Genomic DNA, 12,415 nt, shown 5'->3' on the forward strand with positions numbered 1-12,415 from the left:
GGCACAGTTACTTCAAAGAGTTGCTAAAGTACATGTACTTAAATGCTTGTGAATACTGCCCACCTCTGGTATAAACTAGTGTTTGTGTTAATGTTAACACATTAACACAGAGTGATAATAAGAGTGAAAAAGCAAAAGTAAATTTTCAAATAAAACACACAAAAGTAAGTAAAAAGAGTGGGTTATTCAGCATTTATTTACATATTGTATTTCTACATGGTCCAAAAGGTACAGGTACTTTGTGGGCGACCGCACAGCAGTGCCCGAATACTGAGCTATAGGTTCGTGGCCAGGAGTATCTATGTAGCTTAACTGGAGGCTCAGCCTATTGGAGCACCGGGGAATCAAACCTGGGACCTTTTTCAGTGCAGGACGGAGGGCGGGGCCATGCTCCTCCTCAGCTCCTCGATGTCCCGCCTGAGCTGGGTCACTTCATGCAGCTTCATCACCAGCTCCTCTTCTTCCTCCGGCACTCGCTCGCTCTCCTCCACGGACATGCTCAGGGCTGTGAGGGGAAACAAGCCATTTCTTTTTACTACTTTTTTACAACTTTAAAAGTTAACTCAGACACTGTGCCCGAAACCAACTTTTGGGGGTTATATATGGTACATACACTTGATCCCGAGCAGCACGTTGAGGTTGGGCTCCTGTCCCTGGGCCCTCTGCCTCAGGATGGTGCCCAGGGCCTGCAGGTCCCTCACACACACGGACATGTCCCTGACCAGCTGGGACACCTCAGGCCTCTGCGACACGGGCCAGAGCGGAGCTGGAGACTCCTCTTCGGTCTGACACACAGAAGGGAATGAACAAAAACAGGAAAATACATCATGGACATAAACTATACATTAAAAAGATGTTTTGATTTCATAACGCAGGTTGACAGCTTATAAAACATGACATGTCAATTCAAACGGAAATTATAAAAAATTTCCCTACCAACAAATGTAGAGACATCTTCTCAATCAGCTCATTCTGTTGATCAATGACCTGTAAAGATTGACAAGACGATTATTGTTCCAAATGTGGAAACAAGGAGAATGTGCTTTCAGATTTGGCCCTTGTGCAAGTCTGAAAAAAAAGGGACGATCTCATGCTATAAATCCAACCATTATCCTGAAAGGTTGGGTAGATTTGGAGATTTGTGAATACATCACTGTTCGCAATATATGAAATAAACCAAATACTAATTTTACTGTTGACAGCTGTTGTATGTGTGCCCTTGCCTTGCTGCTGTGGCCCTGCTGCTCCAAAAGCTCCGCCCTCTCCGTCTGCAGCTTCTTCAGGTCCGTCACTGGCAAACGCGCTCCGTCCTCCAGGCAGCGCGTCACCTTCTGCTGCAGACTGCGACCACAGACAGACACCAACAATACCTCTATGATGATCAATACTCACTAGACTAGCCTTAATAGATAGTAGCAGGCGGGATAGCTGGTAAGTCACCTGTGTACAGTGGCTAAGAGCTCGTCCTCCCTCCTGGTTTGCTCCTCGATCTGGATGTACTTTTCCCTCAGCAGCCCTTGGCCTTGATCTAGACTATTCTGTAACCACGACAGGTTCTGCTCCATTTCCTTTGTCTTCAGCTGGACCTTTTTCAACTTAGGTGGAACACAGAAAACAGAAAGTAAGTAAATGATGAAACTTAAGTACTATAGTATCTGTGTCTACCTGCTGGCTCTGGCCCTGCGCCTCCATGAGCGTGGGTAGGTCGGCCAGATAGCACTCAAGAGTCTCCACACGCTGGTGCCTCTCCAGCTTCTGCTCGCTCTCTCGGCCGCACTTCTTCTTCAGACTGCAGATGTACCTGTCCCGCGTCTGGATCTGAACAAAGCAACATAAAAACACATTCAAAAAAGGATTGCTCAGGATCCGTCTGGTCTGCCACGACTTAAACCAAATCCTACCTTATCTTCCATTTTGCATATGTCCTCCGTGTACTTCTGGGTGACCTGCTTAAACACATTTTTCAGATGGAGCAGTTCCATTTCAGCCGCGCTCAGCTTCTGGTTCAGATCTTTGTCGCACAGTGTGAAAGGCGCCTGTCTGGCCACTCTGTCCTGAAGGAATACCACATATGTTGAAAAGAGCAGGTTATACTGGACCACTTTGAGTCTAGTTTTGAACTCAAAGCTGACCTTGGTGCTGTAGATGCCGGAGTGGTCCAGTCTGCCTCGGTGGCTCAGCTGGACCTGCTGCACTCTGAGATCGTTCTCGGTGATCCGCGCCTGGAGCTGCACAATCTGCTGCTTCTGCCTGAAGGGACAACAAAATGAGATTTTACAACTTTTTAACCAATTACTTTTGTACAAAAACATCACACCTATGACACTGAAGTACTTAGAAGAGGTTTATTGCAACAGATTATCCGTGGCATTGGGTTGCCAGATCCATGTATTCCCGCAGAATTGAGTGGCTTTAGGAGCTTTTACGTGAATAACAGATTATTTTTTTTTATATCTGGCAACCCAGGGTTACAGTCCGGTACAAAAATCAGAAGAGAATTGAAAGTACCAGTCTATCTCCTGCTCCCTCTGCCTCAGCAGCCCCTCTTGAAACTTCACCAGACCAGGAACATGTGCCGGACTCCCCTTCAACATCTGAAAAGAGGGAAGACAGTGGAATAATGGCAATTGATATACATTAATAGTTAGGCGTTACCTGCTTCAGCCCCGACTTCTGCAGAGTACTCCCCGTTTGCCTGGTGAGCTTTTCCCCGTAGTTCTCCGCTGTCTCGTTCTTCCCCACCTCAAACTTCGGCTTATACGCCAGCTGTTCGCTCAGCCACATCTGCGTGCGCACCTCCGGGTGGAGTGGGTGATCGAAAGGGGGCTGCTCGCTCAAGCTCCGGCTGGACAGATCCGGTGAAGCAGCGTAGCCTGTGAAGAGGTTGTGTTTGATCGGCGAGGAGAAGGCCGAGGTGCTCCGGCGCATGGACAATTCCGACTCGACGCCCGTGGACTTGCGGCTCAGCTTGTAGTGGTGGCACGGACCCGACCCGGGAGAGCGGAGGAGGGAGCTGTTGCGAAATGAAGGCGTCAGCGGCAGGTAAAAGTCAGTTTTGTTCGCCTCCTTTTTGTACCCTTTCAGCAAGCCTCTATCCAAAGACCCCTGGAAGTCACCGCTCTTGTTGCCGCTTGTCCGAGCGGAGTCATACACGGCCCAGGACGACAGCTTGTTGAGAGAGGAGCTCTTTCTGATGGGCTCTGGGGTGTTGGTCTTCATGGAGACCCCGGGAGACGGGGCGGAGGTGAGCTGTTGGCAGGACTTGTACCACTGAGCCGTGTTGTGTTGCTGGGCAGACAGCTGGTCATAGGAGCGGGTCAGAGACAGAGGACGGAGGGTCACGGGAGACAGGCCTGACACAAAGAGGGACTGGGGCTGCAGAGAGGAGCTTCTCTGGCTGTACATGGAAACATCTGGAAACACACAGAGGTAGGGTTATATGCAGAGGTAGGTTTATATGCAGAGACTGTTGAATCAAGAACTCAATCATGAACAGTATCAAAAAACAACAACCATGACATCATTACAAGTTTGTTTAATCTCTCAGTGTTGATTTTGACCTAATACAATTTATCATAATTTCGATAAGGAAATGTCTTTTTTGTCAACTCACAAAATCGCTCATGTTCTCATCAGCCCCAGTATGAGAGGACCCGCTGTGCCACAAAACTCTGCCAGAGGGTTGTTTCATTGAGCAGACGACTGGACTGGACTGATAATTTTGTGAAAATGCAATTGTACATATATAAAAAAAAAAAAAATGAATAAGATAAGATAAGATAGGACTTTATTGATCTCACAATGGAGAAATTCTCTCAAGAAACACTCATATACAAACTATATCTTTTTTTGATTTGATGCCATGCTTACCTTCTACACTGTCAGAGCTGTATGTGTAGAAGCCTGTGTCTCCACTGTCGGACAGGGAGCTGGCTCTGCGGCCGGACGTCCTGTTACGAAAGGCCATGGCCCGGGGGCTGCTGGGGCCTGACAGGAGCTCTGAGGAGCCTCCATCACTGCTGCAGCCTGGGGAAAAAAAGCACAGGAGTTACATTAAATGAAGTGACAATCAATCATTATCCTCATACTTCAAGTATGTGCAATCATTGACAATGCAATGCAATACGATAGCTTGCAACAACATAAGAACCACAATATTGTTTGGTTTGTGTATTAAGCCTGTATAGCTGTGATTACTGAGTATTGTTTAGTGCTTTGTAAAGTGATGAACGTCAATGCAGTGTTATGTGACTTAGCTTATCTTTAGGCCTGCTGGGCAACTATGCACAACGCATCACACGCAAACTAGGCTATGGTGATCCACTCAAAGCAAAATGGAGCTAGCACTGTTAGCTTCGCGCTCGGATAACGATGCGCAGCAAACGCATCTCTACGTAGCCTAACGTTACCTATTTTATTCACGTCTGCTCCAGTTCTCTCCATGCTCTCGTTCGGATGAAACAGTCGCGCAGGGCAGAGAAGTCAATGGAAACACGCATTTCTTTAGAAATCAGGCATAACCCAGACGCGTGGAACCGGGATGTCCTTGGCGATGCCTCGGGTGCAGCATCAGCATCAGCAGCACGGCTTCACTTTACCCATGGATAGAACGCGCTCCAGGAGGGGGCAGCTCGGAACGCATGCGCAGAAGGGTTTGATCGCTTGATGCGGTGGGTCCTGTATATATTTCTATGGGTGGGTCCACTTCAATGGTGTGGATGGAGGGTCGATGGTGTTGACATGGTGGTGACTGGAGGAAAAACTGTAAACATTGCTCGTTGGATCGTTGCTTCTTGTGTACCCGTGTGAACGAAGCGATGTTGCTGGCGGTAAATTTCCTTGTATAGTAACTGGTCAAACTGTGTTTTCCTCCTTCTTGTGGGGAAAAAGTGGTTTGGTAAGTATGAAAACTAGATAGAAGTTGTCTCGGATTAAGCGTGCAGGTTTATTTGACATATGCATATTATGATGACGCATTTTGCACAGGTTGTACAAAGATGCTCTGCCCGTTCAGAGCCAGGACACAGATCACATGATCAGAGTGGACCAATGGTGTAACAGGTCAGAGGAGTCTTAAGTCGTCCAGATGCAAAGATGGAATGTACATATACAGCAGATACTGTACATAAGACGTCTTGGACGAGGACATCTCCATAGATCAGATGACTGGTTATCTGGAAGGAACAAATTAATGCTCGCTCAAAATAGGTCACAACAAACAAGCCACAATGTAATGGTCAAATGTCCATAAAGCGTAATATTTGGGCCTTAGTTTATATGTGCTAAAGGAAAAGACGCTTTAACCTTATGACAGTTTTTGTGTCATGTGAATTGTCCCAGTATATCCCAGATGTTGGCTGTAACAGCTTTGGAGAAGTTAAACTTTCTCTGCTGTTGACATTTTCTATGATAGTACCTCTATTTACTACTACTTGTTTGTACATTATCCTGTTTGTCTTTGATTGCACATTTCCCTGACCATGTGCACCCAATTGTTTCTTGAGAGCTGTGGTAACAAGTGAATTGTGAGATCAATAAAAGGAGGACTAAACACGGTGAAGCTGTGTTTAAGCTTTACGCACTAAAAATCTTGAACGACCTTCCAGAGGATATGAGACAGGCGTCGACTATGACAATGTTCAAATTCAGGCTGGAAACAGTTCACACTTTTTACTTATTAAATGTATTTTATCTGCACTCTTGCTTTTTACTGTATCATTTTTATATATTGATATATGGAGTGATTGTATCTTCTTTCTTGTAACTTTATGTAACTGTGAAGCACTTTGAATTGCCTTGTGTGTGAATTTCATTCTACAAATAAAATGGCCTCACCTGCATTGTTGTGTTTGGTTGAAAAATGAAACTAAAACAAATAATTTGTCTTCAATTTGTTTTAATAAGAATTGCATACATGCATAACATGATTGAAGGCAGCATTGTGATTTCACACATCCATGTACACTCCTAATTCTAAAAGCACACAAACTAGATAGACTATCTTTACATGCATACAGGATTCAGTTAGGTTTTGCTCATTGGGACTTTTTAAACCCTAACACACGACCCCAATCCACCAATAGCTTATTGCTGTGAATAAAACCTAAATTATGTGTTTAATTATTATTATTTGTTTTAAAGCTTATAAAACTTTATTTGTACATAAAGTGCTCTCCTGTAAGGAACAGTGGACCCGGTTAGAGCCGTAGCACCTGGTTGGAGGATAGTGCATATTTTCAACTGAGAAAACTACAATATATTGTTTGATTTTCACCAATAAAAGAGTTTCGGATTTGGATATTGTTGACTTACTGCTATTGGTGGATTAGCTCTCAAAGCGCACGACTTTCAATTTGTATTTGGTTGAAGCAAAAAAGAGCATCGTTCACACCTAAATAAAGTGCAAGGGCACTTCAGTTGCTCATCACCATATACTGTACGTGATTTGGAGCACAAACTTAAACATGTCACACTGACAAACAAAATAATGTACTTCACTGACACAGTGGTAGGAATTCCCTTTCAGAAGCAGCAAGATTACAGATTCTTTTTGTGCTTGTAGATTGAAACAGGAGCACCAATCCTACCAACTGCACGGATAGGGAAGTCTGAGCTGCCTATGCGACCTGGCTGTGTTAGTTGTTCTGAAGTTGCAAATAACAGCATATATTTATCAAATTTATAGTCTTGATTTCAGCATAAAATCACAGGATGTCATATCTTTGATCTCACTTTGCCCCTTTTGCATGTGGGGATCCTTCAGTATCTGTTCAACAGTCAGTTTGAGCCAGAGGACACCACTGAACGAGTCTGTGGCCCAAACATAAACACTGGCTCGTGGTTGAGTTTGTTCTAGGTGGAGTAAACTTTGTTCTGGTCTCCTCCACCTTCAGGTCGGTACAGTGCTGGTCTACCTCACAGTGCTGTGCTAAATTACAGTGTTTTATGATGCAAAAAAATCTTTTGTAAAACTTGAAATTAGAGAGTTCTATTTGGTTTTAGCGTTGTGGTCCCGGGGCAGACCTGTTTGTATGCTCAAGAAACAATCACTAAACCAATTTTGAGTCGGTGTTACTTTTTTTTTTTTTAAGTGGAGCCTATGCCTGGTGTTTTATGTTGCAGTAATTCCACCAGAAATATCCTGCTTGTTGTTGTGGCTTGAAATGGTCAGTTTTAGCAAAAAATAAATAACTGGTTGCCTTTTCCTTTAGCTGCTGCAGCAACTAGTTTTGTGCAATATGAAATTCAAAAATAATTTAAAGTCACAATAAATACATAAATATACAAGTTATATAAATACAGTATATTATTTCCCTCATGTCTCATGTCCCAGATGCTCGTTCCTGCTTCAACCTTTGATTTACAAACCACTTCATTGATTCTTATTAATTTCTAATATGTTAATAAAGTGTTAATAACGGCAGCCAGAAAACGCAATTAATAAAAGGCACTTCTTTTTTTTTTAAATCATCTAAAATTACAAAACGACTGACATTTACTTTGAAAAACGTGTTTGTGAATAAAATCTTGTGTTACATAATATATATAATCAATTCCTTAAAAATGTATAGGGCTGGATACCCTTAAAAGATACCCGTATGGTATTGAATAAATAAAAAAAAATGGTTTTGAAAAAACAAATGTATCAAAACAAACAAGGGACTACATTTTAATGCCTGTTGGTCCAGGGACAGCATTATAGATTAATGCTTAAGTTAATGCTTTCAGCTCAAATAAATGATATGAAGTAGTAGTAGTCTAAGGCAGTGTTTCCCAATCAGGGGTACGACACCCCTGTTGGGTACTTGAGCCCTTGGCAGGGGGTAATTGATATGACCTCAGATTAAAAAAACATAATGAATATAACACTCTAATAAATACTGAATAATCTATGTTTAGTTGCTAATTTTGTTCAAATTTTGGCAAACCCTCAAGTTAGGGGGCTCTCGAGAGTATAAATGAAGGTCTCAGTATGTGGGACCAAACAGGTTGCGAACCACTGATCTAAGTAATAGTTTTTTATGGAATAAATAGCTATTTTTGTTCTGTTCCATAGTTCTAAATGACAAACATTTTATCGATACCCAGCGGGATCCCAATTCATGAGGGCTGCTTCAGGCTTCTCTGCAGTTCAAAGGTTTGGACATTTCGACATACTATTTTTGTCTTTTTTTTTGGTTAACCCAAGATTAGACCTGGTATAGTCCAGTTAAAAACCTGGTTTGGTTTTGGAGAAACTTTGGGATAGCATTTTGACTAAATAGCGTTCTAAACACAGCGCACATTCACATCATTGCACAGAAGAACAGAATAAAAGATGGTCACTTCATCTCTCGAAGATCGTGAGACAATGACAGCTGGTGCTAGTGAAACTTCAGCATCAGCAAAGCCACAGTGAGGAGGAGGCACCGGTCAGATCCTGAAAGAAAAGGAGTTTACTGCGAGGCACGAGAGAGGATAGCCTCTGAGCCACAGCCACACTTACCCTGAATGGCAGCAGCAGCATTGGGACAGGGAGTTACGAGGTAGTGAATGTTGTCCTCCCTCTCTAGGTTTCCCTGTCGGCAAACAACTGTCAACCACTACAGCGTCAGTGCGTCTTTCTGTACTTGGATACAGCTGCAGCATTGTTAAAACTGTTCACCACATTTTTAGAGCCCGTAATCCAACATTATATCGGTTCTGAGTCGTTCTGAAGTTTCACATAAGTCATTAATCAGAGGAGAAAGTTGTTTATTAATACTTTGTTCCTAAAGCTGCCGGCAGGAGGAGCTACAGTCCAAGTCTTCACCAGCTCTCGCCCCTGTATTTCATTGTTACTATTTAATTTGTACAGAAACATAATTTCAAACTGTACAACGTACAATAACGATGCTGAGGCTCCAAAACAATGTTTTTAAAAAAAATGTATTTTAAAGTCCCATATGGATGATATGCCATTTTAATGTCAATCATCTTTTAGATTTTAGACTGTTTCTGACATTTTAAAATGTAGATAGAATGGTTGTGACCTGGAGATTTTCAGTTTCATTATCTTCATACCATACAGGTAAAACTCGGAAAATTAGAATATCGTGGAAAAAATTCACTTCTGTCTGTAATACAACTTAAAATGTGAAACTAACATATGATTTAGACTCATGACATTCAAAGTGACAAATGTCAAGCCTTTGTTTGTTATAATGTTGGCTTACAGTCCATTCTCAAAATATTCTAATTTTCTGAGATGTTTTATTAGGGTTTTTCATAAGCTGTGAGTCATAATTATCAAAATGACAACAAATTGGCTTACAGCTTGTAAAAAAAAAAAAAACAATATTATAGCTCAAAGTGTGGGGGACCTTCACTTTTTTACAAGCTATCGCCAAAATCACCCAAATTAAATCAAACAAAGGCATAGTGACATATGTCACTTTGAGTTTCACCTGTAATGTCCTTGGGTTAGACCGCCCATGTCTGAGTGTAGTTTGGGTTAACGGTGGAGAGGTATTGGTGCTGATTGGCTGGTACATTCCCCTCAGTCAGCTCGTAGCTACAGAAGTACCTTGTGGCGAGTGAATAAAATGCAACTAAAGCCACTTATAGCGTCCAAAAAGCACGATTTAAATCTGATGCTTTTTACTCACGACCACATCACAGTTGCTCTGAAGGGTGAAACCCACGCAGTCCACAACCTGCATCACATTTTTATCTGGGAGGAAGTGAAATGGCTCCAGGACATCGGCTTTGGTCCCCTTCACCCGAGCCAGAACCTGGAGACAAACGGGACCAGGAGAAAAGCAGATGAAATGCGTTATGAAAGAGTTCCATTCACATGAGTGAGGAGTGAAATGATATAGATTGAAATGAGTCTCCACCTGACTAGCAACAAAATAAAGTCACATGCCCAGAGAGTCAAGCCTTACAGGATAATTTTTCTTGAGAATGTTGTACATCTTTATGCACATACTCCAAATCACAGGGATTTCAAAAACAAAATTGTTGGGCGGGTTCCCACACATGATGCGAAATGGGCTCACTACTGAAGTTATTTTATTTCACTCAATTAAAAGGCAGGGAGTTGTCTTTCTCCTTTTATTTAATATATGTTGTGTTTGTTTTATGTTTTGGTCCCCCTTGCAAACGAGATGTGTCATCTCAAGGGGTTTTCCAATAATAAATTGAAAATTGAAATTGAATAATAATTCAAATAAGTTGGGTAAGTTGTGAAACACAGAAAAATACCCAAGGTAAGCAACCAGACGGTGAGGTGGAGGAGATGGCAGACAAAAATAATGGGAGATATTTAGAAAGAAATTTGAAAAAAAGGGTCTATCAAACACACCACACATCACACACATTAGTTAAAGTTGGACTGGGCACACAGGGTCACACTGAAATGAAACTGAAAGGTCTCAAAGCACGTCAACACGAGACAAACCTTTGGGTGTTTGAATAAAACCAGTTACGAGCTTCTGTGGCTATAAAGTATAAGATCAGAACACTGTTTTTTAGACTCATTTATTTGGTTCATGGACAGTGTAAAATAGGTTTCACACCAACTCGATGCACTGTCAGGCGACTATTTGTCTGCTCAGGTCTTTCCCCGTCTCACCTGCTAAGGGCAACAAGCGACCTGAACCCCAGACCCGATAGCCGCACAGTGCCCGTGCACATGATGTTTGTAGTGTACATACGTATAGTGGTAAATTGTAACAAAATGCCTTGGTCCCCGTTCAAATGCTGTGTGGTGGTCGTCTCTGGCCAGTGAGTTTTCTCAGACAGTCCCGTCGCCTTTTTATTTCTGTTAATGTCACATAGAAGTTTGTATATTTTTCCGGCTAGTTGATAAAACAGTGCGCAGCTTGTATGGCAAAGGGAGCGCGAGGGAGCACGGAACTGGTTTCACCGACCTCCACAGATGGCATCTACGACCGACGGTGCTGTTCACACCAACCACTCGCGTCCCGACGTTGGCCAAAAGCTACACGACCACGACACGACTGTTGATTATTGTGTTGGTGTGAAATAGCCTCAAGTGTGTGTGAAGTCTTACCATGTCTTCAATGAGTAACCTGTTTAGGCAGTCTTTGTCGATGGGTATAATCAATTCTTCACAGCAACTCACTGTCTGGTTGGCCACATAGACCCCCGGGGCTCGAGCACCAAGCACTGCCTGTAAACAGACTGCAAAAAGCACATCAGAACAAAACGATCAGAGACTGTCCTTGTATGAGGTCTTTCTTGTGCACAGGGGCTGAGTGGTTTGCGCTCTTGCCTAAATAGTACCTGATATATGTTTTACTTAAAACATTATGAAGTAAGAATGCATTTATTTGGTTTCACATTTGTAGTGTTTCTCACAGTTTTTTTTTTGTGGCTTTAAAAGGCACTACTGTATACCTGATTTTTCGATAACAATGATAGAGGAAGCCACTAGAGTAAAAAGGCCATTCCCCCTTCGCACGGCCCGATCCCGTCAGAATGTAGTGAGTGAGTGAGTTGTTGGTGGTGGTTGAAGGGGCCAATGGCACAGACAGGTTGCTTTGCTTCCGTCTGTCTACCCAAGGGCAGTTGTGGCTACAACAGTAGCTTGCCACCGAGTGAATAAACAATGACTAGCCGACAGATCAGCACTTTGGGAAAGTTGGTAACACAAGCTTGTAAAGCGCAACACAAGTGTAAAGCATCATCATCATCATCATCATCATCATCATCATCATCATCATCATCATTATTATTATTATTAAATTAAAATGTTGGTTGAGGTCCAAAACTCACAGAGACGGGTTTACAGACATATTTAATCATTTGCAGGGTCCCTTTTCAGGGTCACTGTCTTTTACAAACTAACCTTAACTTTAAGGAAAGTGAAGTTTACAAAAGGTGTCTTTCAGGCGTTAGTACGAATCTAACCAATCAGGGAGTCGATATGCAAATGTTGCCTTTCCCATCCTAGGAAAAGGATTTCAGCACCCAGCTCAGAATTCCCCCCGCCTACCAGCCGGCGGTCATGAGATCATGACTCATGCTTGACAATTTTGAAGCAACTACTAGCACCCACGTTTCCCTTAGCTAACACTTGTGACGAATGCGTTAAAACGAGGCCAAAGCTCGGTAATGCGCCCGATGGAGTCAAACGCTGTTGCAAAGCCATGCACTTACCTGACACTGACAGCAGCACCACGAGCAGCTGATGATTGGGCCACATTGCTGGATGCTGGCCATAGACTGATGCTGGCGGAGGGTGGCTGGTGGCTGCAGAGCGAAGATGATTGAAAAAATTAATGCAATCTCATCCGAAGTCAGCTAGTGATCCGAGGGTAAACAAAATACACAACGATAAACTTAAACGAGCTGGATCTTGGGGTCGATTCTCGTTTTTTCAGGCTACGAAAGGAGTCGGACACACACAACTTTTCTTCAGCAACCAAAA

General features: G+C 42.8%; 2 protein-coding genes across 2 annotated transcripts; both read right to left on the bottom strand.

The window, feature by feature from the left end:
* Positions 1 to 186: 186 nt before the first annotated feature.
* cep85l (centrosomal protein 85L) lies at positions 187 to 4,620 on the bottom strand. Its single transcript, XM_079572246.1, has 12 exons — positions 4,410 to 4,620; positions 3,871 to 4,026; positions 2,656 to 3,413; positions 2,509 to 2,594; positions 2,133 to 2,250; positions 1,902 to 2,054; positions 1,666 to 1,818; positions 1,441 to 1,595; positions 1,224 to 1,341; positions 937 to 987; positions 614 to 785; positions 187 to 505 (listed from the first exon to the last, which is right to left on the bottom strand). The coding sequence occupies exons 1-12, from the start codon at positions 4,441 to 4,443 to the stop codon at positions 363 to 365; spliced, it is 2,097 nt and encodes a 698-aa protein (XP_079428372.1). The 5' UTR covers positions 4,444 to 4,620; the 3' UTR covers positions 187 to 362.
* Positions 4,621 to 8,354: 3,734 nt separating this feature from the next.
* Positions 8,355 to 12,198, bottom strand: LOC306974977 (uncharacterized protein). The gene is made up of 5 exons (XM_079572384.1): positions 12,145 to 12,198; positions 11,036 to 11,166; positions 9,627 to 9,752; positions 8,486 to 8,558; positions 8,355 to 8,419 (listed from the first exon to the last, which is right to left on the bottom strand). Exons 1-5 carry the CDS (start codon positions 12,188 to 12,190, stop codon positions 8,364 to 8,366), a joined length of 432 nt encoding a protein of 143 aa, XP_079428510.1. The 5' UTR covers positions 12,191 to 12,198; the 3' UTR covers positions 8,355 to 8,363.
* Positions 12,199 to 12,415: the final 217 nt, after the last annotated feature.

The sequence above is a fragment of the Gobius niger genome (genome assembly GCF_951799975.1).
Source record: "Gobius niger genome assembly, chromosome: 15".
Lineage (NCBI taxonomy): Eukaryota > Metazoa > Chordata > Actinopteri > Gobiiformes > Gobiidae > Gobius > Gobius niger.

Coding starts and splice junctions, on each gene's coding strand:
- cep85l (XM_079572246.1), bottom strand. CDS start 4,443: ATGGAGAGAACTGGAGCAGACGTGAATAAAATAG. Junction 1,596..1,665: donor CGCAGGGCCAGAGCCAGCAG/GTAGACACAGAT, acceptor GTTCCACCTAAG/TTGAAAAAGGTCCAGCTGAA. Junction 786..936: donor AGATGTCTCTACATTTGTTG/GTAGGGAAATTT, acceptor TCTGTGTGTCAG/ACCGAAGAGGAGTCTCCAGC.
- LOC306974977 (XM_079572384.1), bottom strand. CDS start 12,190: ATGTGGCCCAATCATCAGCTGCTCGTGGTGCTGCTGTCAGTGTCAG. Junction 11,167..12,144: donor GGTGCTGCTGTCAGTGTCAG/GTAAGTGCATGG, acceptor TGCTTTTTGCAG/TCTGTTTACAGGCAGTGCTT. Junction 8,420..8,485: donor TGCTGCTGCTGCCATTCAGG/GTAAGTGTGGCT, acceptor CTTTTCTTTCAG/GATCTGACCGGTGCCTCCTC.